The 25,820-nt window shown below is 37.8% G+C and overlaps 1 protein-coding gene across 4 annotated transcripts; it reads right to left on the reverse strand.

The window, feature by feature from the left end:
- Positions 1-264: 264 nt before the first annotated feature.
- Positions 265-6,646, reverse strand: LOC124110409 (adhesive plaque matrix protein 2-like). Of its 4 annotated transcripts, none has more exons than XM_048396121.1 (8): positions 6,526-6,646; positions 5,683-5,805; positions 4,522-4,638; positions 3,846-4,019; positions 3,199-3,372; positions 2,522-2,695; positions 1,845-2,018; positions 265-287 (listed from the first exon to the last, which is right to left on the reverse strand). In XM_048396121.1, the coding sequence occupies exons 1-8, from the start codon at positions 6,629-6,631 to the stop codon at positions 280-282; spliced, it is 1,050 nt and encodes a 349-aa protein (XP_048252078.1). In that variant the 5' UTR covers positions 6,632-6,646; the 3' UTR covers positions 265-279. The 4 variants fall into 4 exon arrangements, with proteins under 4 accessions (XP_048252078.1, XP_048252077.1, XP_048252079.1 ...); XM_048396120.1 differs by having other exon boundaries at positions 3,199-3,381; XM_048396122.1 differs by lacking the exon at positions 3,199-3,372.
- Positions 6,647-25,820: the final 19,174 nt, after the last annotated feature.

Here is a 25,820-nt window from a genome sequence, read left to right on the forward strand (position 1 = left end):
GCATTTGAACTTTCATCATGGAAAGCATGCTTTTTATCAGGGTCTGATGCAAGTGCACCGATCGTCACATTTCTATTGGCTGTCTCGCCTAGTCCCTTCGTGTGGACGACGAAAACGTCAGATTTTGCCTGAAGGTAACCAAATGACTGATTAGAAACCGTAAAGTACTAATAACATTCGTGACAGATATTCGTGACAGTGTGAGATACATAATGCAATAGCTACAATAAACTTGGTAATCGTCGTGGTCGTCAGCTATATAGGCGTGTCATCCAGATGTCATTTGCCTAAAAGTAATAAATATACATTTTATTCAATAGCTCCATGCATAATCTCAAACAGTATGTGATCTTTGAAATTACCTCCAATAACACAAGTCTGTTTGAAATTATTTCCTTTTGTAAGTTTACATTTAAAATTGGGATAACCTGTGTGCAGTGTTATGTAATGTATACATAAACACATTTTAATTCAACTTACATCATACTGCAGGTCCACAATAACAATCATGGGCATATACCTTGGCTTGGGCACTGACCCATTTGTCTAGTCGTTGAATTAAATGGCCTGGCCGGGTCCGTGTGCGACATACGCTTGCAGTCGGAAAGCGCACGTTAAATATAAGTAAAGTAAAGTAAGTAATAATTTTCATATTTTAATGACTATAGCGTAAAACAGTATTTACATTACAGATTATGTTTATTCAACTTATATCATACTGCAGGTCCATAATAACAATCATGGGCATGTTCATGCTCACTGATAAAGTAATACCTTGGCTTGAGCACTGAACCATTTGTCTTGTCGTTGATATGCATGGAAAGAGCATTACTAAACTTTACTTTCAAATATCACTTTCATATTTTAATGACTACAGCGTAAAACAGTTGATTTCACCTCAACAGGACACATCTCCATTAATTAATTACCGTTAGGTCGGCAAAATTAATAGCTGTATTGCCACAACGTATTGCTAACGTTGATTCCTCCTTTCTGGTAAAATGTAGCAAACGATGAATACATAGCAATTCCTGTGCCCTCAATCTGTATAATACTGTATTTCCACGTTGGAATACAACCGCGGACATGTTCATATTTCAAACAAACTTCTGTTTGGTAGTATATAGGTGTGAACAATGGCGTGCGTGTGTGTGTGTGTGTGTGTGTTTGTACGTGTGTTTGTACGTGTGTGTGCAGTCGTTGAGATGCATGTAAAATACAATTATTTAGATTTCCTGTTACCAATAATTCAAAATCTTTTTCATGACAACATTGATTTCTATTATGTAAAACGCAGCGTGTGTACAACCCTTTGGAAAGTACAACTAACCCACATTACAAGAAACGGCAAGACATTTTTCATTATTTGCAATCTATATTTTGAATAGATGACAAATTGTAAGGTATTTTCTGTTCAACTCATTTGATGGTCTATAAACATTAACAGTATTTTTTATTAATTGGGTTGCATAATCTCAAACAGTATATATTCTTTGAAATTACCTATAATAACACATGTCTGTTTGAAATGATCACCTTTCGTAAGTTTACATATCAAATTGGGATAACTTGTGTGCAAGTGTTATGTTATGTATTCATGTAGTGTCTTTTAACACATTGTTTTATTCACACTGAATTTTAAGGCACTATTCGTATCTGTTTTGTCATTCTCTGTATGTGTAAATACAGGATGATCAAAGTACGAACTTACCTTATACAATCATAACGGAACTAATTGTATTACGTTAATGTTGAGTAGATGGCTAATCTCAACTTGAGCATGCCAGTTTGAAATGGTCTCCTATTCTCAGTTTACACAACAAGGACACTTTGGCGACACTTACGTGTTCTCTTTCGACAATTTCGGCCTTTGAATCCACGTCGACACTTACAACTCCAAGTCCATCTCACTCTCCGTCCCGTTCTCCCTCTCCATCTAAAAGTTTTGAGGGTTTTATGCAGCGTGCAAGTGGCTCCATTGTAGCAACGTCTTCTCCTACACGGACGTTTTTTGGTACCTTGTTTCGTTAAGACAATGGCAAACAGTATTTACATTACAGATTATGTTTATTCAACTTATATCATACTGCAGGTCCATAATAACAATCATAACGGAACTAATTGTATTTTTTATTAATTGGGTTGCATAATCTCAAACAGTATATATTCTTTAAAATTACCTATAATAACACATGTCTGTTTGAAATGATCACCTTTCGTAAGTTTACATATCAAATTGGGATAACTTGTGTGCAAGTGTTATGTTATGTATTCATGTAGTGTCTTTTAACACATTGTTTTATTCACACTGAATTTTAAGGCACTATTCGTATCTGTTTTGTCATTCTCTGTATGTGTAAATACAGGATGATCAAAGTACGAACTTACCTTATACAATCATAACGGAACTAATTGTATTACGTTAATGTTGAGTAGATGGCTAATCTCAACTTGAGCATGCCAGTTTGAAATGGTCTCCTATTCTCAGTTTACACAACAAGGACACTTTGGCGACACTTACGTGTTCTCTTTCGACAATTTCGGCCTTTGAATCCACGTCGACACTTACAACTCCAAGTCCATCTCACTCTCCGTCCCGTTCTCCCTCTCCATCTAAAAGTTTTGAGGGTTTTATGCAGCGTGCAAGTGGCTCCATTGTAGCAACGTCTTCTCCTACACGGACGTTTTTTGGTACCTTGTTTCGTTAAGACAATGGCAAACAGTATTTACATTACAGATTATGTTTATTCAACTTATATCATACTGCAGGTCCATAATAACAATCATAACGGAACTAATTGTATTTTTTATTAATTGGGTTGCATAATCTCAAACAGTATATATTCTTTAAAATTACCTATAATAACACATGTCTGTTTGAAATGATCACCTTTCGTAAGTTTACATATCAAATTGGGATAACTTGTGTGCAAGTGTTATGTTATGTATTCATGTAGTGTCTTTTAACACATTGTTTTATTCACACTGAATTTTAAGGCACTATTCGTATCTGTTTTGTCATTCTCTGTATGTGTAAATACAGGATGATCAAAGTACGAACTTACCTTATACAATCATAACGGAACTAATTGTATTACGTTAATGTTGAGTAGATGGCTAATCTCAACTTGAGCATGCCAGTTTGAAATGGTCCCCTATTCTCAGTTTACACAACAAGGACACTTTGGCGACACTTACGTGTTCTCTTTCGACAATTTCGGCCTTTGAATCCACGTCGACACTTACAACTCCAGGTCCATCTCACTCTCCGTCGCGTTCTCCCTCTCCATCTATAAATTTTGATGGTTTTATGCCGCGTGCAAGTGGCTCCATTGTAGCAACGTCTTCTCCTACACGGACTTTTTTTGGTACCTTGTTTCGCTAAGACAATGGCAAACAGTATTTACATTACAGATTATGTTTATTCAACTTATATCATACTGCAGGTCCATAATAACAATCATAACGGAACTAATTGTATTTTTTATTAATTGGGTTGCATAATCTCAAACAGTATATATTCTTTGAAATGATCACATTTCGTAAGTTTACATATCAAATTGGGATAACTTGTGTGCAAGTGTTATGTTATGTATTCATGTAGTGTCTTTTAACACATTGTTTTATTCACACTGAATTTTAAGGCACTATTCGTATCTGTTTTGTCATTCTCTGTATGTGTAAATACAGGATGATCAAAGTACGAACTTACCTTATACAATCATAACGGAACTAATTGTATTACGTTAATGTTGAGTAGATGGCTAATCTCAACTTGAGCATGCCAGTTTGAAATGGTCCCCTATTCTCAGTTTACACAACAAGGACACTTTGGCGACACTTACGTGTTCTCTTTCGACAATTTCGGCCTTTGAATCCACGTCGACACTTACAACTCCAGGTCCATCTCACTCTCCATCCCGTTCTCCCTCTCCTTTTAAACTTTTTGATGATTCTACGCCGCGTGCAAGTGCCTCCATTGTAGCAACGTCTTCTCCTACACGGACGTTTTTTGGTACCTTGTTTCGTTAAGACAATGGCAAACAGTATTTAAATTACAGATTATGTTTATTCAACTTATATCATACTGCAGGTCCATAATAACAATCATAACGGAACTAATTGTATTTTTTATTAATTGGGTTGCATAATCTCAAACAGTATATATTCTTTAAAATTACCTATAATAACACATATCTGTTTGAAATGATCACCTTTCGTAAGTTTACATTTAAAATTGGGATAATCTCTGTGCAAGTGTTATGTAATGTATACATGTAGCGTCTTACGAACACATTATTTTATTCACACTGCATTGAGAGTATCGCACTATTCGTATCTGTTTTGTCAGTCTCTGTGTGTGTCATACATAATGATGAAAGTACGAACTTACCTTACACAACCATAACGGAACTAACTGTATATAACAGTGTTGACTGTATAGCTAATCTCAACTTGTACATGCCATATTGAAATGGTCACCTATTCTCCGTTTATAAAAACATGGACACGGACACTCACCTGCTTTCCTTCTAAACCTCCTGCCTCTGAATCCACGTCGACATAAACATTTCCATTTCGAGGGTCCAATCTGCTTGCAAGTGCATCCATTGCGGCAACGTCTTTTATGACACCGACCTTGGCGAAAACAAGAGCACAAGGTGCTTACTTTACAGATTGTGTTGAGTCAACTTATAACATACTGCAGGTCCATGATATCAGACACGGGCATGTTCTTGCTCACTGATAAATATCACCCTGGCTTGGGCACTGATGTCCTTGGCTAGCCGTTGAGATGCATGTAAAGAGCATTATTTAGATTTTCCTTCAATAATCATTTCAACATATTTTAATGACCACAGTGTAAAATAGTGGAGTCCATCTCCTTAGAAAACATCTCCATTTATTACCGTTAGGTTGGCATGTTCAACTTCTGTTTGGTAGTGTATTGGTGTGAGCACTGATGTGTGCGTGTGTGCGTGTGTGTGTGTGTGTGTGTGTGTGTGTGTGTGCGTGTGTGCGTGTGTGGTTGTTGAGAAGCATGTTAACTGATATTATTTTGATTTCCCATGACCAATCATTACACACCTTTTGATGATAATATTCATATCCATTATGGAAAAGGCAGCGTGTGTACATCACTTTGGAAAGTACAACTAACCCACATTACAAAGGACGGCAAGACATGTTTCCTTGTTTGCAATGTATATTTTAAATAGACGAAACATTGTAAGATATTTGTTGTTCAACTCATTTGATGGCCTACAAATATTAAATATATATACATTTTTTATGAATTGCGTTGCATTATCTCAAACAGTATATGACCTTTGAAATAACATCCAATAAAATATGACTGTTTGAAATGATTTCCTTTTGTAAGTTTACATTTAGAATTGGGATAACCTGTGTACAAGTGTTATCTAATGTATACATGAAGCGTCTTACGAACACATTATTTTATTCACACTGCATTGATAGTATGGCGCTATTCGTATCTGTTTTGTCAGTCTCTGTGTGTGTAATACATAATGATGAAAGTACGAACTTACCTTACACAACCATAACGGAACTAACTGTATATAACAGTGTTGACTGTATAGCTAATCTCAACTTGTACATGCCATATTGAAATGGTCACCTATTCTCCGTTTATAAAAAAACATGGACATGGACACTCACCTACACCTACTTTCCTTCTACACCTCCTGCCTCTGAATCCACGTCGACATAAACATTTCCATTTCGAGGGTCCAATCTGCTTGCAAGTGCCTCCATTGCGGCAACGTCTTTTATGACACCGCCCTGGCGAAAACAAGAGCAAAAGGTGCTTACTTTACAGATTATGTTGAGTCAACTTATAACATACTGCAGGTCCATAATATCAGTCACGGGCATGTTCTTGCATACTGATAAATATCACCTTGGCTTGGGCACTGACGTCTTTGTCTAGCCGTTGAGATGCATGTAAAGAGCATTATTTAGATTTTCCTTTAATAATAATTTCAACATATTTTAATGACCGCAGTGTAAAATAGTGGATTCCATCTCCTTAGAAAACATCTCCATTTATTACCGTTAGGTTGGCATGTTCAACTTCTGTTTGGTAGTGTATTGGTGTGAACACTGACGCGTGCGTGCGTGCGTGCATGCGTGCGTGCGTGCGTGCGTGACCTTTGAAATTACATCCAATAAAACATGTCTGTTTGAAATGATTTCCTTTGTAAGTTTACATTTAAAATTGGGATAATCTCTGTGCAAGTTTTATGTAATGTATACATGTAGCGTCTTACGAATACATTATTTTATTCACACTGCATTGATAGTATGGCACTATTCGTATCTGTTTTGTCAGTCTCTCTGTGTGTAATACATAATGATGAAAGTACGAACTTACCTTACACAACCATAACGGAACTAACTGTATATAGCAGTGTTGACTGTATAGCTAATCTCAACTTGTACATATCATTTTGAAATGGTCACCTATTCTCCGTTTATAAAAACATGGACACGGACACTCACCTACACCTACTTTCCTTCTACACTTGGGTGGCTGGTTACATGATGTTTTTGTATGTCCATAGAGCATACAGTTTGTGCATTGGGTTGGCCTTTTCCTGTATGGCATAGTTTCTATGTCCTTACCACCTAGATTAAGGTGGCTGGGGACTGACTGACCAAGTAATGTGAGTAATGTGAGTATTACTACTCGTGTGTTGTTTGTGCCCATTGATTTGATCCTGAATGCCGTCAGGATTGTAGGTTGGGTGACTTTCTTTTGGGCTTGACAGGCAATTTGATAAAGCTCGTCGTCATTAATTTTTTTGGCTAGATGTACCGCACATCTGACATTGCTAAGCCACTTTGGGGTATCCCATTTTAGTTTGATCCCGTTTATGCTTTTGGGCATATCAATTGACTCTGTGAGGTTGTCCCCGACAACAACATACCCTCTTACACACTTATTTATTCGAATAATATTTTTGTGCTTCAGCTCTTTGGCAATATCCTGAGCTGTTAGGATCTTATTAAGATCTTGTGAGAAGTCTGCGCTAAAGACTACTTTTTCCCATTTAGTTTGTGGTCTTCTATTTTGTTGTGTATTTCATTCTGATGAGGCCATTCTTTGTCTTTTCTATACAATTTTAGCCTTGGGTGGGCTAGATTGGGGCTGTTTGCGTTACAGCATGCCTTGAGCCCATAGGGCACTTTAATCGATATTTTCTTTGTTTTTAGTTCCTGAGAACGTGAATCTGTCCTGAAAACGGTCAGGGACATTAAGCGCGGCTTGACTATAAGTCAAGTTGGCTGTGTTTTTGGCAGTTTTTCTGGTGACCAGAGTGAAGGGATTCCCTTCATTTGGGTTTGGCTGACCCTTTCGAGAACTGGGCTGGTTCTCTTGAGAGTTGGGCGAACTCTCAACAATTGTAATTTCTGGACATAAGTCCGCCATCTCTATTTCCATGTTCATATTTGTCAGTCCCAGGGGCCTGGGTGATTGACAACCGTGCAGTTTAAGCTGGTGTGCGAACCGAGCTTAGTAGGCGCGGAGGGTTGTGTACAGCACGGGACCTGTGACAGTAATATAATACGGTACTTATAGTACATGTGAGATTATACACAAGCTATGGAGAAGTTGAATCTGTATAACGTGTTCTTATTCTACCTAACAATGTATTTAAGGAAAATAATGCAAAACAAACGCAACTGGTATAAGGTTTTGATTTATCTCCACTGAGTTTCCTAAATTCTATATAATTGAAAAAAGTCTTTGCTAATAACACACACGCAACCCGACACAGATAAAACGCAACTTTCAAACACAATCATAATCTGGTTAATCTGTCACTTAACGAGTTGGAGTAGCTTACTCTTCATAATCTGGTTAATCTGTCACTTAACGAGTTGGAGTAGCTTACTCTTCATAATCTGATTAATCTGTATCACTTAACGAGTTGGATTAGCTTACTCTTCATAATCTGGTTAATTTGTATCACTTAACGAGTTGGAGTAGCTTACTCTTCATAATCTGGTTAATCTGTATCACTTAACGAGTTGGATTAGCTTACTCTTCATAATCTGGTTAATTTGTATCACTTAACGAGTTGGAGTAGCTTACTCTTCATAATCTGGTTAATCTGTATCACTTAACGAGTTGGAGTAGATTACTCTTCATAATCTGGTTAATCTGTATCACTTAACGAGTTAGAGTAGATTACTCTTCATAATCTGGTTAATCTGTATCACTTAACGAGTTGGAGTAGCTTACTCTGCCCACAGTATGGAGCAGCTCAGTAATTATTGGGTAAGACCAGGCAGGCACACTGGTCACATTTGACTGGTCTGTCTCATGATTGGGTCGTCTGACAAATTGGACGTGAAATTGGGGGTGAACCCTATTTGCCCTTTTGCTTAGTTTTAAAATATTGTTAACGATGTTTAAATTTGAATACACGAAAGAGGTGAAATGAAACAAATGTCCCATTGGGGATAACACTTACTTAGTAGGGTATAGATTCTTGTACTTCTTTGGGTTGATCTGTACTTTATAAAGAATGTGCAATCCCAAAATTGACAATTGTTACATTTGACCGTTTTCGAAATGGCATTGTGTACTTCGTCAACAGACTGACGTATGTCCCACACAGTAATCTTATTTGATAAAAACAGCAAGTAAGATAACAAGAAGATCATCTGAATGTTACATTCCTTAAATCACATCTCACATATCACATCCCCCATCAAGTCAGCTCTATCTTTCAAGCATTATTTAATTTTGAATGAAAGACATTAAAATGTAATTGGATTAATAATCATACAAAGCAAACCTACGTGTATTTTGCCAAATTCAAAATATTATACACCCGTATTTTGTTCCAATGGACATGGACCATTCAACTCGTTCGCGAAGGTCGAAGGTCGTATACGACTTTAAAGTGAATACATTTTTATGGTGTACATATATATATATATTCTCGTTCAATCTATTGTACTAATAACATTTGAAGTCATTGTAAAGTTTCCAGGTATACTCTAATGGTGTGGTATTATGAATGCAATTTGAATATGTATAGTTAAAAGCATATATACTCACACGCAAAAGAAACGCAAGTCGAGTATGCAGTATACATGGGATTTATTTTTAACAGTAAAGACAAGAAATACTATTAGGGCAAGATTGACAAAAAATTGACTGAAGTCATTTAATGGATTCAAATGCAGATGACATAATTTTCTTTTTCAAATGTTAAGGGCTTACACAGTTTCGGGTCAATACCCAAAATGTCAGTCAATACCTGGTGTGACCACCATCAGCATTGATCACTGCCACACATCTCCTGTACATTGAGTGGATCAGACGATTTGTGAAGGCCCTAGGGATCCTCCTGCACACATCCAGAGCAGCTGTGCGTAGCCCATCGGCAGTTGTAGGGACTGGGCGCACATTGTGCAGACGCCTTTCAACCTCATCCCACAAGTGTTCGATGGGGTTCAGATCAGGGCTGAGGGCAGGCCACGGTAGAACACGGGTGTTGTGTTGTTGCAGAAAGGCCATGGTAGCTCTGGCAACATGGTGACGAACGTTGTCCAGCTGGAAAATCTGTTGTTGATGTTGGGCAAGAAATGGAACAACGTGGGATCTGATCACTTGGTCGATACACCGCTGAGCAGTGACGCCATGTCCCAGACCTTGACCAACATTCAGAAAGCACATGGGTCCAAGTCTCGCAGTAAGTCCCATCCCTTCCCATATCATGACGCTAGGTGCACCCCATGGATCCCTTTCCACAACGTTTCTGTCAGCGAAATCTGACTCTTCCGTCTGCATGGGAGACACAAAAGCGACGTTCACCAGAGAAGATGACACGCCTACACTCACGATGACGCCAATTGTAATGACCCTGTGCCCACTGAAGTCGTGCTTGTCGATGCCGTGTTTGGAGAACAGGACGACGTGCTGATCGACGACATCTGAGGTTGTTGGAACGGAGACGTCGGATCACAGTGTCCCGGCTAATGTGTCGATTAAGTGTTCCTATGGTCTGTCGAGCACTTTCACTTGCAGTTAGAAACGGATGTCGTTGGTGTTGACGGGTAATCTGCCGATCTTGTCGAAGTGTGGTGACCCTAGGACGAGCGCTCCGAGGAAGGCCATCTGTGGTCCGTGTAGCATTGTATCGATAGAGGAGACGGTAAATTGTGGTTATGTTAACGTTGAAATGACGGGCAACATCTTGGCCAGACTCTCCAGCTTCCAAACGTCCGATAGCCTGGTTTCTCTGAATTTGAGCTAGGCGTGGCATTGTTGACCAAGGAGTGGTAGGTCCAAGAATCGGCCTAAGTTTTATACCCACTACAGTTCGTGACAGTTCGTGCATTTTCGATTTCGCGTGAAATGGGTGCATGGTGCGTTTTGGCGATTCGTTTTGATGCTGCGTTTTTACTCAGGGCTTCCAAAATGCAGCCAAAAATATTGATAAAACCATCAGGCTTCACTACATGCTAAAGCTCGTATCAATTTATGGTTCCGTGTTTGTAACCTTTTGCTTGTGAGTATAGGTTGTACACGTATAACTTGACTTCCAACACCACGCCAGTGCCGCCGGCGGCGTCCACTAATGCCTGCATCCACTAATGCCTACAGTCTACAATAAACAAAGTCATGCACCAGTGTTTTTCAGCGACACCTGCTATCAGTGCTTCCCAACCTCTAACTGGACAAGTCCACTTTAGTGGAATAATGCCTATAGGCGACAAAAGACAGAAAATTGTATGAAGTCACTTTTTATTTCACATTGCCATGACACTAACAGTAATGATTTATGATTTCTGCACCGACGCCCGAGGATCATAAAACTAATTGGTCCCATAAAACGGGCAATTAGTTTCGCAGATACTCCGCAGTAGCTACGCAGACATTTCACAAACATTCTGTCCCCGCTTATCTACGCAAAAGTTTTACAAAAATTCTGCGTAGTCCCCGCGTAGCTACGCAAACGTTTTGCAACGATTCTGCGGAAAGTTTGCGAAATAAAGTGAAAGACTTGCGTTGTAGTGTGCATGTATTTGGAGGGAATTGTTCGTGGGAAACAATACACGGCTGGAACAATAGAGTGACGTTATAACAATTATGTCAGTATAGTGAAGCAACTGAAATGAAATAGAGGTCTTGAATATTAACAAATATCGACAAATATGTATTTGTTAACGAGTTAACCTTGTTTTCTAAATACCATTCTGAACCATCCATTATACGAAATACACCGTTTTGTTGTTCTTGCTATTGCAAGTGTGATATGCTACTATTGTTTGAATGTACCTAAATGTTACCGCGTTAAAGGGTGCTGACATATGTTACCTTGTCCAACGTATTTGAATTCATCTTCACACGCAGGATTTTATGTATAAATATTCATATATTTCAATGTTACAATGTTGTAGAGAACTTGTATAAGAAACAAATTCTCCAGAAAAAATAATTAAGCATTAAAAAACCTGACGCACAGTTATGATGTTCAATCCGTAATCTCTAGGTTTGGAGGACTAAACATCCATGGGTATTGCACTGCACCTCCAATCTATTTAATCTTACCCGACTGCAGTGAGACATTCTGCACATCAGGGAAGAGAAAACCAAATGAGAACCACCGATTGCTATATATACCAGACACCATCGTCCCAACACACAAGCAGTTGTAAGACAATTTTAATCTTGAAGAAATTACTGTCAGGAATCGATATGGCGAATTGCCTTGAAACAAGAGAGGAGAGAGCTGTGAGTCCCAAGACGTATTCAAGCAAGTGTCACACATCATTCATTCATATATAATAATGCCACGCAATGATAACAATAATGATGATGATAAAATCCTAATACGGTTTCAATCCCAGTGTGGGAATAAATCCAACGTATGTTATACTGGAGTACGTGCGGTAAATGCGCATAAAGTTATTATACAAGGGATACACTTTTACCAGAGTATTAACAGCAATGACAAATAACTCTTGTTTACAGATATGTTGAGCAATTGTAACATTTTAATAGAGCATGTATGGTACAACCTCCACGACAATTTCATGTGTGGGGTGTGGTGCCTACTTGGGTAACTACGATAAGAGTTATGACCATCGTTAATATGATAGAATGGAACAGAATGGAATGTTCAGATGAGGAATATGCCATTTATTTCGGAAACGACCGTAAACACTCATATGTGCAGTTTTAGTGATAATTTTCATGACATAATAATTTCGGCAAATACGATAAGTAAAATGGTCGGGTGATTGTTCAGACACGAATGTACAAGGTAGAAGATATAGCTCAATTTTAGAGAGAATATTAAGTTTCAGTGGTAATCATTTTGGTGACTACGGTAATGTATAAAATAGCAGGGTAATTTATACAAATAAAGACGCGGTGAGAGATTGAGCTCAGTATTTGTGTGAGAATAGTAAGCCTTAGTAGTGATTATTTTAGTGAATACTGTAATGTATCACGCAGGCGATGTTATATTGACGACGTCCATTTGCTATAGCTGAAGAGCTAGACGATAACAGATAATGAAGTTAATACTAACTGTATACTGCAACGAAGCGCGTTTCAATGTAGATTTCGAGAAATGTGAAAGAAGATTATAAATGACTTTAAATTAATTCGGTGATGTATTTGGTGATTAGGCTGTTGTGTACCCTATATAACTGTATGCATACTTCAACGATACGCGTTTGAACGTACATTGTCGCGAAATATAAAAGAAGACTATAGGTGTATTCAAATGACTACGGTAATGTATGTGGCGTATAGGCTATTTGGTACTGTATCTAAATGAATAAAGAACGAAACCTATTACAATATATCAATATATTACATGGTGATAAATATATAAATACAAAATGTGTCATACAGAATTGTTATAGCATATACTTTTAGCGAGTAAAGGAGGTACATTTACTGATATAACATTTGATGAGCAAACTGACGAAAATATGAATGAACTGACCTACCTATAACATAAATATTGGTTGAAGTGGTCATGTTAAACCAAATGAGAGATGATATTAATTACTGTTTTTAGCCCGTGGTTAAACATATGTCTGTTGAGAAAGGAATTGGCTTTAACTTTTGACCACGACATGGGGAAGGAGATGGAAAGGTAGTAATCTCACTATTGCCGAGCAAACATGATTTTAATTATAGTTCGGAAGATCGTTAAACATACGCCTGCTGGATAGAGAATACCTATCGAGGCTTGACCAGAGAAGAACAACTGTGTCGACATTGATGCACCATGCTTTATCTATGATTACGTAATTTAAGTTTTACGAAAATGTGTTTGCTGAGGGAATGCCGCTGTGTTCGACAATTGTCGCGATAAAGGCACTATACCGTGCCTGCCGACTTGTAAGTATAAGGATTTCCGTTGTTGATAATAATTTGTGAAAATTATAAAAGGTATCAAGAAATATATGCACTGTAATAGTTGCAAAAGGAGCCGGAATGCCAAAGTGGCGTCATGTCTTGGGAAAATCGACCTGGGACATTTAACAAGCAGAAATTCCGAAATTGAAACAAAAATATGTAAGAATCATTACATTAATTGTTTGATCAAAGAACTTGGTATAAATGATATATCAAATAATTCCACATGTAAGGCCAGTATGTTAACTGAGGAAGAAATCTGCCCAAACCATAAATCAGAACTGTCAACTTTTGACTTGACTCTAAAACATCTCCATTCCTCTTTTGTACTGGATTCCAAAGTCCCATACAAATCTGCACAAAGAGAGATATACTGCTCGGTCCAGCAAATGTACCACCAAATCCCTGTCTTAAAAACTAACCATAATCCTTAATACAATCAAGGAAGGGCGTTCTTAATGTTCACAGTGTTTGAGACAAGTGGAATTAATACCATGTGAATTCTCAAAAACTCAAAGGATTCGCTTGACTGTTTTGCAATCTCAGAAAAGAACCAAGTTCCATTATGTCAAAACATTTGATTTGTTCAACTTTGTACACCACTATCCCACATGACAAACTTAAGGTAAAAACTTCATTCTTTGATCCATGTTTTTTTGTTGTTACAAAACGTGGTGTACACAGATACAGTTACGTATCTATATTGAGAGGTTCAGGACCATCTGTGAAACATGAAAGCAAATGCTATCTGAAGTTTACTGAGAAAACAATACATGAAATGCTGGACTTCCTAATTGAAAACATCTTCGAAAAAGTCGGGGGTAAGACATTTAGGCAAGAAATAGGCATCCCTATAGGCACCAATTGTGCCTCACTTATTGCGGATCTGTTTCTTTATGCATATGAATCGGAATTTCTGTTCGGATTGGCAAAGTCAAAACAAAGTCATTTGGCCAAGAAATTTTACTTTAGCTTCAGGTATATCGGTGATCTCATATCGTTCAATAACAAACAAATAAACAATTTCCTTTCACTGATTTACCCACCTGAACTAGAAATAAAGGAGACCAGTGCATAAAGATTCAGAGTGACAAAACGCTATCCACAAGACTGTATGACAAGAGGGATATGATAAGAGGAATGAGTGAGACAAAAAGAAACTTGTCTGCCTGTCTGTCATACATTGTAGACAGGGACAGAGTGCTGATACCACTAATTACACCTTGAACAATACACTGATGACCAGGGGAATGGCGACAGCCACAGGTGATATGGTTATGCTGTGGGATAATGACGACATAAAGCCGTCACAAGAGTATTTCTTGCATAATTTTAATTAGGGTCCCTGAAAAAAGGGGCGTAATTTCTGTTTTGAGCACATCAGGATGTGTCTACTTTGTCATGCAATGTACATTAACATTTACTTTGGTTTTGTTTTGGCTTTTGAGTCAATATTTTGGTAGATATATATTTATTTGCACATCTCCTTATTTCCTGGGTGAATGTTTGTTACCCAACGTTCAGTATTTTTCGAGGTATCCTTCTCGACAAAATGAATACTGGCCACAGGATTTGTTCCTTATGGTGTGATATCTTTAGCCTTTATCTCCATGACCTTGGACCCATTTTTGAATAGTTCGTGCAGATAGGTATCATATAGTCATATTCAGATGATGTCTCTGCATATATGTAATGCCAAACTTCTTCTCTTATTTAGTCAATTTTCCTCTTGGCTACTCTGGGCATGTGGAACATAAGCTTTAGGATTACAGATGTATCATTGTATATGTTAATGTGATTTGACTATTATTATTAATTATCTTACATACCACAGGCTTTACATAAGACGTTTTATGTTTACATGTCACCATAAACTACAGTTATAATAATACTTGTAAGCTCAACACAAATGACAAATACTCTAAAACACATGATTGTAAACTAGTAATGTACGTTGAAAAGAATATACATCGTAAATATCAAAATGATGTATCAAAGAAAGATCTTCTTGATGGTACGGCAGTTGGAAGAACCCTCCCCCACAGATGTATCCTCAATAAGATAACCTACTCTCACTTAGAAAATGCTGATTTTTCCGTGATTCGAACCAACACTGAGTGAGGCACTTAATTGCCAGCGATCTAACCAACTCAGCCACAAAGGGTTCCACAATAATGTAAGTCCGACCACTGGTAGTCTAGATCACGTACTTTGTATACCCTTCTGACAAGTGAAACAAGTCCCAGATGGGAATTGAACTGTTTTAGAATTGACCACATGCCATGTTGGTCGTTATGAGTGTGATACATATTGTTGATTAATGATAATATACATAATGCATACTTCGACTGAGGCGAAGCCACGTTTAGCTGGTTTATTTTGATGATAGGCCCGGAGACTGATCGAGTCTGTAAGTTTTAATTTAAGTAAGGCTCACCGATATTTCACCTGGCATAAAAGAGATGCATCTGAAAGAATGGATATATAGATGAAGGTATTCATTGGACGGAGCAGTGGAAAACGGATCATCCTATCTCATTACGGCGGCTGATCAGACATTGCGTAAGTTGTAGTGTCAATCGAAGTTCTAACAGCGGAATGTCGCAGGATAGCGAGCGACCACATGTCTACGTAAAAGTACCGACAGTGGTATTTATATAATTATGAACATTCGCTGTTTATATTCAACCTGTATGAAACTCAACTGAAAAGTTCAACTCCTCGTTTGCTTGTTGGTCTCGTATAAAATAAATAGCAATCAAACTGAACAATTTATACCTACGTTTTCTAAACCTCCAAGCTTTACGTTTACACTGCAAACACGAAAACGTCGTTTTTTTCCGTATATGGTCATTGGACGGAAAAACGACGTTATTTGGACGTTTTCAAACCATCGTTTTTCCGTCCAAATAACGTCGTTATTTGACATCGGAATTTACTGGGAGAGAACGATAGCGTTAAGCTCCTCCCTTTCTTGATTGACATTGTCAATCAAGCAACAGCGTCTACCGGTATTTCTACTTCTCGGTTTTCATTGGTCAGTCCCCGCGTGTTAGATTACAGGCCCGCGTTTGACGCAGCACTCGAAGCGCTTAGCGGAAGTATTGAAATCAATCGTTCTGCGCATGCGGATTACTTAATGCCTTGACCAAATTTTCCGTTCTGTGCATGCGCGATTTCGCGTATTGTTTCCTAGATTTAATGTCACCACTATTTGACAATGGTTCATAAACACAGTCACGTGAAGGTTCGGAATCGTGACGAGTAACTCCATTTAAATTGAAGAGTATCCCCAGTGATATGGGAGATTCCAAGATGAAACTATTCTATGGCTATCTAGGCTGCCACCCAAACAGATCTAAACGGGACCCGATAGCTTATTGTATGCTATATAGTCATATGGAAGTGGACAAGAACTATACATTGTATTCCGGCCGATTGTTCTTGCATTTACTTATAAGTCAGGAAAATGGACTTAAAAGGGGAGTTGACGAATGTAATTATTTTAATTATTAAATGTTGCCTATACACTAATCTGGACGAACTTCTCATTGTTCTGTTTATGTCATCCTATATACTATTAGTATGTTACCGTTCTAAAGTCAACCTCTCACATAACATTATATTGTTCATAGTATCAAAGTTTCATCAACAATATCAAGAGCAGCGATTTAAACCACTGAAACACCCAAGGCTGTTATCAAGCGCTAGTGCAGACGTGATGCATCGTAAAAACTGTATCGTGATGTCTTCAGAAATACAATTATACTACGAGATAGTACGGCTAACGCTGACTCACCGGTGGAACAAAGACAATATCGCTAATACAGATATAACGTATTTGAATGTTAATACTAAAGACAAAGAGTCATTATTTTTGTAGTGACGATATAACACGTATACACGTTTATTGTTAACTTTCATCAGTTTTGCTCTTCATTTTAATAACTTTGTTTCCACATATATATGTAGCATACCCGACAAGCATGTCATACATAATTATGGGGCAGTTTTCAATCTTGTACTGACTTACTCTGGTGTTAATGAGCGAAGTTTATTGGCTTGTGTGTAAAACCCCCTTTTTCTGGTAATCCTATTATTACTTAGTTTATTTCTATCTAATGAAACCCTGTACTCTGGATCATGGCTCCGTGACTATCCATAACAATTAAGATGAACATTCAGTTCAAGTAAATGAATGAGTTTGTTTTGACGCTACGGTCAGTCAAAAAACCAATGCTGTGAGGTTTGATAACACACTTCTACCAGGTCGAACATCGTGGATCTTCATTTTCTGCCTAAAGAGAATCATAGTTCATATGCTAATACCCTCCCACTCAAGATGACCTTACTTGTTGCTAAATCTATCATCTATCCCCCCAATCTCACCCCCACGCCACCCCACCCGCCCACACACCCCACCCGCACGCACGCACGCACGCACGCACGCACGCACACACGCACACACGCATACACGCACACGCACACACACACACACACACACACACACACACACACACACACAAACTACTGACCTAAATAACCTGGACAGGAAATACTGCTGATAGCCTCTGGTCAACTCAGCCGCGCCACCGCAGAATGTTCGTCCAACTCTGCAGGGGGGCATTCTCAGTGGCTTCAAACGCGCTGAAATGTTTTCGCCTTGCATCCAAGATGCCGGACAAGTGAAATCGTATAAAATTTGGCTATTTTAGGTCCTATCTTTTTTGATTACCCAATACAGTCAATTCATAGTTACACGGTTGTGAAGAAGCTTACAACTTCATAAGACTTATTCATCTCATTCCTAAAAAGCTACTCGCGCTCACATAAAGTTGTAGTTATTATGTCACTGTTTTATTTCTGTAAAAAATATATTACATGTTCAACAATAACAATTAAGATGAACATTCAATTTCCGATATAAGTAAATGAATAAGTGTGTTTTACGCCACAATCAGTCAAAGACCAACGTTGTCCGGTCTGATGACACACAATCTACCAGGTAGCACATTGTGTACACCCTATCCCCATTGAAGTCTCCACTGTGGGTATGCCTGGGGACGAAAAGGCCCCATGTACCTAGGAATTTCATCAATACATTCATGCGCGGCATTCTCTGCCTAAAGAAGATCATATAGTTAACATGCTAATCCAACTCGAACTACCATCCCGCTCAAGATGAATGTTTTATGTAACATCCAACAGGCCCACATTTACGCACGCACGCACGCACGCACGCACGCACGCGCACACACATATTTGGATTTACCAATCCCTGAATTGAGAAGACGTGCGTTACGAAGCTCCTCCAAGTCATCATCAATATCCGTATATGTCTGTGATATCATTACCCATCCAAAGCCGAATATACATTTATTGTGTTTTCTTGACAACAAATGTTATAATTGGGATAACACTTTCTGAGTAAAGTACAGATTCTCGTACTTTCTTGGGTTGAGTCCCGTCCGGGATTTGAACCCACACTGTGAACACAAAGTTGGCGATCTAACCCAGCCACCGAACCAAAAATGTTATTCCAGATGACGTATACTGTGTGTACTCCTCTGACAAGAGAAAAATGGCACGGCTTCTATGACCGAAAGCTTTGAACCAGCAATGCCTTTAAGAAAGTGGTCAACAGTAACACACATTATATTTGGATACTACTTTCTCAGTAAACTACATATTTTTAGGGTGGAGATAATAGACGTTGATGGTTGATTATCAATGGACAAATTAAAGCCAAAACTTAACTTATGAATGATTGGTAATGGGAAATGGACAATGGGCAAACGGGAGGCGGGGTAATCAGAGCCATGCCAGTTATCTGTTGGCTTCCCTTGTTGCGTTCCCTTCTTTGCTATCTTTTTACTTTTGTTGTTCTTACAGGTACAAAATATGTTCTCTGCCTCATAGCATTTAATAACATGCACCTGATGAAGGAGAAAGTATATATTCCGAAACGCAGTGTTCCTCCGTTGACATCCATAAATATTTTTCCTTGTGTGTATCAGTTCTTAATGCCCTTCAAAGACTCAATCTAGCTTTGTTTTTAAATGTGGTGATATTTGCGTAGAATATGATATGGTCATGCCTATATACATTTGGGTCTTTGTCTACATAAGCATTTAGACATACAATTTAAAGCTAAGGACATTGCTAATTCTGCAGGCATGAAGTACACGTCATAGCAAGCTGTGATCTTTATTCATACTTTAGATATTCGTAATGGAGATCTGTAACCGAAGTTTACCGTAATCTTCCGCAACTCTCACCTCCTGACCAGTTGAACGTCTTAGTGCATGCTGATGCCATTGTAAAATTCCAGGCTGCCCCTCTTTCTGTGATGTTTTGACGGATGAAATCTATTGCGTTATAATAATCTCTGTTTGCTGATATATAATATGTACATGTTGTAAAATATTTACGATATTTTAAACGTGTAATTCGATGCATATGCAATGCAATGTGAACATAAGTGCGGATGCACGAAGGCGGTTATAGTCATAGTTATACTGCGATGGATGTAGGGTAATGGTAGGGGGGTGTATGTATGTATGAAAGCACGAATACCGATACATGAGGGCGGATATAGTTGTAGTTCGATGGATGTTGGGGAATGGTGGGAGGATAGATTATGTATGAAAGCATGCGCATGGATCCATGATGGCTGACGTAGACATAATGGTGGGGAAAGAAGAATGTGATGTATGTGTGTGTGTGTGTGTGTGTGTGTGTGTGTGTGTGTGTGTGTGTGTGTGTGTGTGTGTGTGTGTGTGTGTGTGTGTGTGTGTGTGTGTGTGTGTGTGTGTGTGTGTGTGTGCGTGTGTGCGTGCGTGCATGCGTGCATGCTTTGTGATACGAGGGTTGGCGAACATGTTGTCAGATGATTGTGTGAGTAAGTTAAGTGGTTGAGGATGTGGCAGGTATGAGTATTGGTACATGCAGACTTGGGGTTGGGGGACTGGGTGTGCCTGTACTGAGGTCTTTTGTTTCACTCACTTATAGTGTTTTCTTTCACTCAAATACTGTTTTACGCATTTTAATGACTGAAACTGTTGTGACTCAAAGGTCATACTGGCCGGGCATTCAACATATCTACCCCAACTACATACGTAGCCATTTTTATGGTGTACAATTCTTCTTCTACCTCTCTCTCTCACACACACACACGTCTCTCTCTCTCTCTCTCTCTCTCACACACACACACACACACACACACACACACACACACACACACGCGCGCGCGCGCGCATTAATTGTTTTATTAAATGTATCTTCGAGAGTCAGTAAGAAACTAGAAATAACTGCCTTTGTTCTGTAAACCTCACAAAGTTTCAGCTTTCGCCTCTTCCTTTGTGGACTGAGGTTTCACATTTGTAAAATGATCTCTCTTATCTGTCTGTACCATCAACTTAACTGCCCTCACCCCCTGCAGTTTTCCCGTCCAATATTGCCAAGCAGGTGACCCACCAGGAGGAATACCGCCCTGCCTCAGTCCAGTGATACTGTGCCTAGCACAATATGTTGGGGATATGTAGCCTTGCTGTGGGCAAACATTTTGTAACAATTTGGCAAACTTTGATATGTAAACAGCAAATATTATTCAGTTTTATTTCAACAAAAAAGGAAAAAATCGGATCCTACTTATTTTGTGGATAACATAACAATAAATCAAGCCAATAGATCGTTTGAGCTGGCATGAATATAAAAAATAATTAGCAAGTCGATAGTCATAATTCCCTATGTTTGTCCCACGTGAAATGTTCTTCATGAATAGAATAGATGGCTGATAGACGTTCGACCGAATAATATCATTTGCTAACTTCAACTGTTCATCTAAGTTCCATGAATGTATGTTACATAGTTCATGTGTTCATGGGCTTCTTCACTGAATGTATAGTGTGGAGGACTACTTCACTTGAGGATAAGTAACATAAATAATGATGATAATTATGATAGTATTGCCATTATTATTCCTTCAGATTATTAAAAAAAAAGTTATTATGTTTTCATAGAGAGAAAGAGGTATGGAGATTGTGAGATTATTTTTAGCATCGGAATTGTTAGCATAATTTTTAAAGATATTATGGTTTGTTTGTGTGTTGTTAAATGCTGCACTCAGCAACGTAAGGATATTAAAACATTACATTTCGGTTCAGTTGTATTTTTATATTTGTATCATTTTGCAAATGTTACAGAGACCTGATAAGGGATATATAACAATGTATAGTCGCTATTCTTAAAGTAAGAATATGTTAGATTTATCAACCAGAAATATTGCACACAAGAGGATAATCAGATTTCATGACACTATTCAACGTCGAAGTCAACGATATTTGTGTATGTTATTGCTACATGACACGGATACGTCATGATAAAGCAATTAGAAATTGGCATTTGATGATATAAGATAGCTACGCGATAAATCACAAAGAACAAAGAAGGAAGCGATATTTATTTCACGATAAAACATTGTTCTATCATGACGTCATTATTGAGATTCGAACATGCACTCGCAACTTGAAAAGTAAAATTTGTAAATTTGACCATATTTTTGAGAGGTATGTGTCTAGTGAGTTGTTCCCAATAAATGTTGCTGGAGAATCCGAAAGTGAGAGTGATATGACAATCGGTATTGGGAGAAAAGGTACAGATGATTGATGAGAAAATTGTGAGAATATGCGGGACCAAACTCAAATCCTAAAATGGATTTATCTAGCATGGCCGCTGTCGGATTCTATTCAAGGAATCATCATTATTTAAGTACGGGTAAATATTGTAAAGCGTGTATTTTTTCCTAATTTAACACCCTAAAAGAGGCTGTACGCTATGTTGATATCTCATATAGAAATAAACGAGTCTCGGTCGTTGTTTATCGTACAATAAACAACTCCCACTCGTCGTTTGTTTCTTAATTACATGACCATATACACTAACATTATATCTTTTCATGTTTATCGGTCAACAAAAGCGACATAAGCATTTCCATTATCATGAGAAACCCTTGCCAAAAGTAGCGCCAACTGCACCATTGCGACAACATCAGGAGCATGTTTCATGGTTCATCATAATAAATGATGACATTGGATGCTCGCAAAAACGCGAGCTCATTCCGATCCACTAGTGGCACCCGCCACAAAAACATCCAAAGGCAAGCCAATTGTTCACCCGAAAAGGCAGAGAATTGCATCTGACATCATTTTTGTCATTGATACGTCAAACGTGGAAATGCCGTCTAAACGTCCAACACAAAGCCCAAGCCAGGACTTAAATCCTCCAAACCCGGCCAAAGTTCTGTTAATTACATACATTTCCCCCTAACCTTAAATAATCTATACTAGTTCTGAAGTAAATCGTATTTACCCGTATGAATCGTCTTATGTTATTTATTGCCGATAAACAGAATATGCACACTTTCTGAAAGTACTGTGTGATAAGTCACGCACCAAACCTATACTCTCGATATACATGCTGCTCTTACTTAAAAAAGAATATTGGGTTAACAAGATACGTATATTAAAGTACCATGCTTTCCTGATGTGCTCTCATTCTAATTTGAAATAATGGCATAAATAGTTACCACTCATCTTTCAATATTTTTCAAGGTTGGGTTAATCACGAACATATTTGAATATGTACAACATCTATACTTACTTATCTTTATACTTAAAGGCATCAGGTTTGTCTGTCATAAAACCCCGAAACAAATATGTCCAACACAGCCCAATATTTGGCTCTTGGCTCCTTGTTCTTATATTTTATAAGTATTGTTTAAACAACTGTTTTTTTCTGTAAAATATGTTCATTTCAGAAATTAGATGTTATTCTAGCATCAGGTCTGTGGTACGTTTACTGCATCAGCATTACATTAAAACGATATTACATTATATAAATCCACACAGAGTAAATGCTTTACATTTATCTTTTAAGGAAGAGTGCAGGACGACTTGCTTTTTACATATAAATGTGGACATATATGTATGGACATTTGGATGATACAGATATATACCTCCTTAAAGATAGTGTTCGTAGATGACTGTAGAAAATGGAATAATTATGTGAGTAATCGGGTTAATACCACGTTCAGCAATATTTAGCCATATTGCGATATTGGTTTCCAACATACAAGTCGGACCATGAAATTATGACTTGAATTTGGACCTGGCTTTCTGGTGTGATGTAACACCCCGGAATCTCCGGTAGAAAAAGGGCTCAAAGCACGAATAAAGATCACGAGATGATACTGATGTATGCATCTGGACATATATTTGCGTAGTTTAACTACCTTAATTCATCAGTATATATGTATTTTGCATAAAAGGATATTATAGGATCGACGCTGACATGCGCATATAACCTATTCACCAGTGCTGTATTATTTCATTCCTTCTGACACATATCGACACGAGAAGTTATATTTAAATTTAAAAGGAGCCAGAGTGGGATAGAAATTTGAGTCTGAACCTGTTGAACAAGGCTTGTTTCATTTTGGGCTATAGCATTGCCGCAAGGCCTGGGCGGAAGGGAACACCTGTTTGCACCCATCAGCTACCAATCACAACTTCTCTCTCCAAACGAAAACAAAATACGAAAAATGTCGGAAGTGTATCCTTCTAATTTTCTATTTAGATACATGTTTTAACTTTAAAGTAATTATATGTATCTCATGTATTATTGGTATCTGTGATGCTGGTACCGTTTTGTTGCCATTGTGTAGCTTTTGTGGAGTTATTATGAATATCAAATACATGCCTTGAAATATGGACTTGTGAAAGAACTCATCATTGAATCATTTGCATTTAGATTAATGCATATACCATTTACTTGGCGTGTATGGACATATTATCCATCTACTTATACACACTTATTATGGACATATACAGAATTTCATTGTACCTTATTATTTCAAAAAATACACGTGAAGATCCGGGTTAGAATAGGCATTCAACAACCCATGCTTGTACGAAGGCGACTTGGCTCGCTGACTTGGTTGATGCATGTCATCGTATCCCAAATGCGTAGATCGGTGCTCTTGATGATAATGACTAAATTGTTTGGTCCAGACTGGATTATTTACGAACCACCGTCATATAGCTGGTATATTGCTGAGTACGGCGTTAAACAACAAACAATCAAACAAAATCTATATAATTATTAAACACCTTCCAACAATGAGAAATTAAACTTATATTTTCTAAATATTCTGTTATATTTATAACATAATTTGATTCATAATTTAATTATTGCGTTGCATTCTTCCCTGTCATTCAATGTGCATGTTCAAACCCCTAAACTTTTAATATTTCATTTTTCATAAATGGCTACGTTAGTGCGTTGCCTAGATCTCTCGTTACCTATTCACAAGAATAGATTAAAATAATTTGTTTTACTATCATATTTCTGTTTATCTAATTCATAATACGAAATTGATAATTCATTTATAAAAGTATAGATCATATTCGTGTTTATCACTATCTGATGCTAAGGTTTTTTTTCAGAAAACATAATTAATTCAAAATGTAGAAAGATACACAATTTGCCATTATTTGACTTTTAAACTGTACAAAGTATGATATAATGATCAGAATGCCTGTAACGGGTAGTATTTAAGAAAGAAATATTTGGCGAGAAGTCCCATTTTTCAGATATGCCCTTCAGTAGTATTATTGCATATCTCCAGAGAGAGGTTTACATTGTTGTTCTCATTATTTGTGGATAATTCAAAAAGCAACATAGAAAATATATATGCTACCATGACGAAAGAATACAGAGTATACATAACTCCCAATTTTATATATTCAGCAAACAGCCCCAAACCGAAACTCCACAACATATCCGATTACACTGATTAAGACTGTCCCAGTTCTCCATGCGATACTGACGCCCGTTCGTCTCCCAGACCATACAGAATAAATTTAAAAGCAATCCAGCTCAAGTCTAGAACGATTTGGCAAGCCTAGGTTGCCTTAATTCTATCCATGAAAGTAAGCATTAATAAAAAAATATTGTTCTTGTCTGCTTCAGATTATATTTTGTAGATACTTATTTTAACTAGGAAAATTGTACTGACACCGGCGCTGTCCCTATTGAAGCTATCCATATCCATAAGAATTTCGAATTGCCGTCCATTGTTCGATGTCAATACATCGATGACAAGTGAGGATATCATAAAGTAATCGTTGATGCCGCGCTACACTTTGATAAAAATTATAATCAAATTGACTGGTGTGTACATTACTACAGTGAACATGTACATGATCATGCCCTAATAATCAAATGCCGTAATGTCAAATACTAATTTATTATTGTGTGATGAATTTAACTGGATCAGTGGTAACATGTGATATTAATATTCCATCAATTTCTTTCCTGGTTGGTCCATCCATGTCTA

The sequence above is a fragment of the Haliotis rufescens genome, unplaced genomic scaffold (genome assembly GCF_023055435.1).
Source record: "Haliotis rufescens isolate VD_foot unplaced genomic scaffold, xgHalRufe1.0.p SCAF_15, whole genome shotgun sequence".
In the NCBI taxonomy this organism is placed as follows: Eukaryota; Metazoa; Mollusca; class Gastropoda; order Lepetellida; family Haliotidae; genus Haliotis; species Haliotis rufescens.

Bases quoted from the DNA above. Each gene is read 5' to 3' on its own strand.
- LOC124110409 (XM_048396120.1), bottom strand. From the start codon at position 6,631: ATGCCATACAGGAAAAGGCCAACCCAATGCACAAACTGTATGCTCTAT. The intron at 4,020-4,521 runs GTGAGTGTCCGT...TAACGAAACAAG, and splicing joins GAGGTTTAGAAGGAAAGCAG to GTACCAAAAAACGTCCGTGT. The intron at 2,696-3,198 runs GTAAGTGTCGCC...TAACGAAACAAG, and splicing joins AAATTGTCGAAAGAGAACAC to GTACCAAAAAACGTCCGTGT.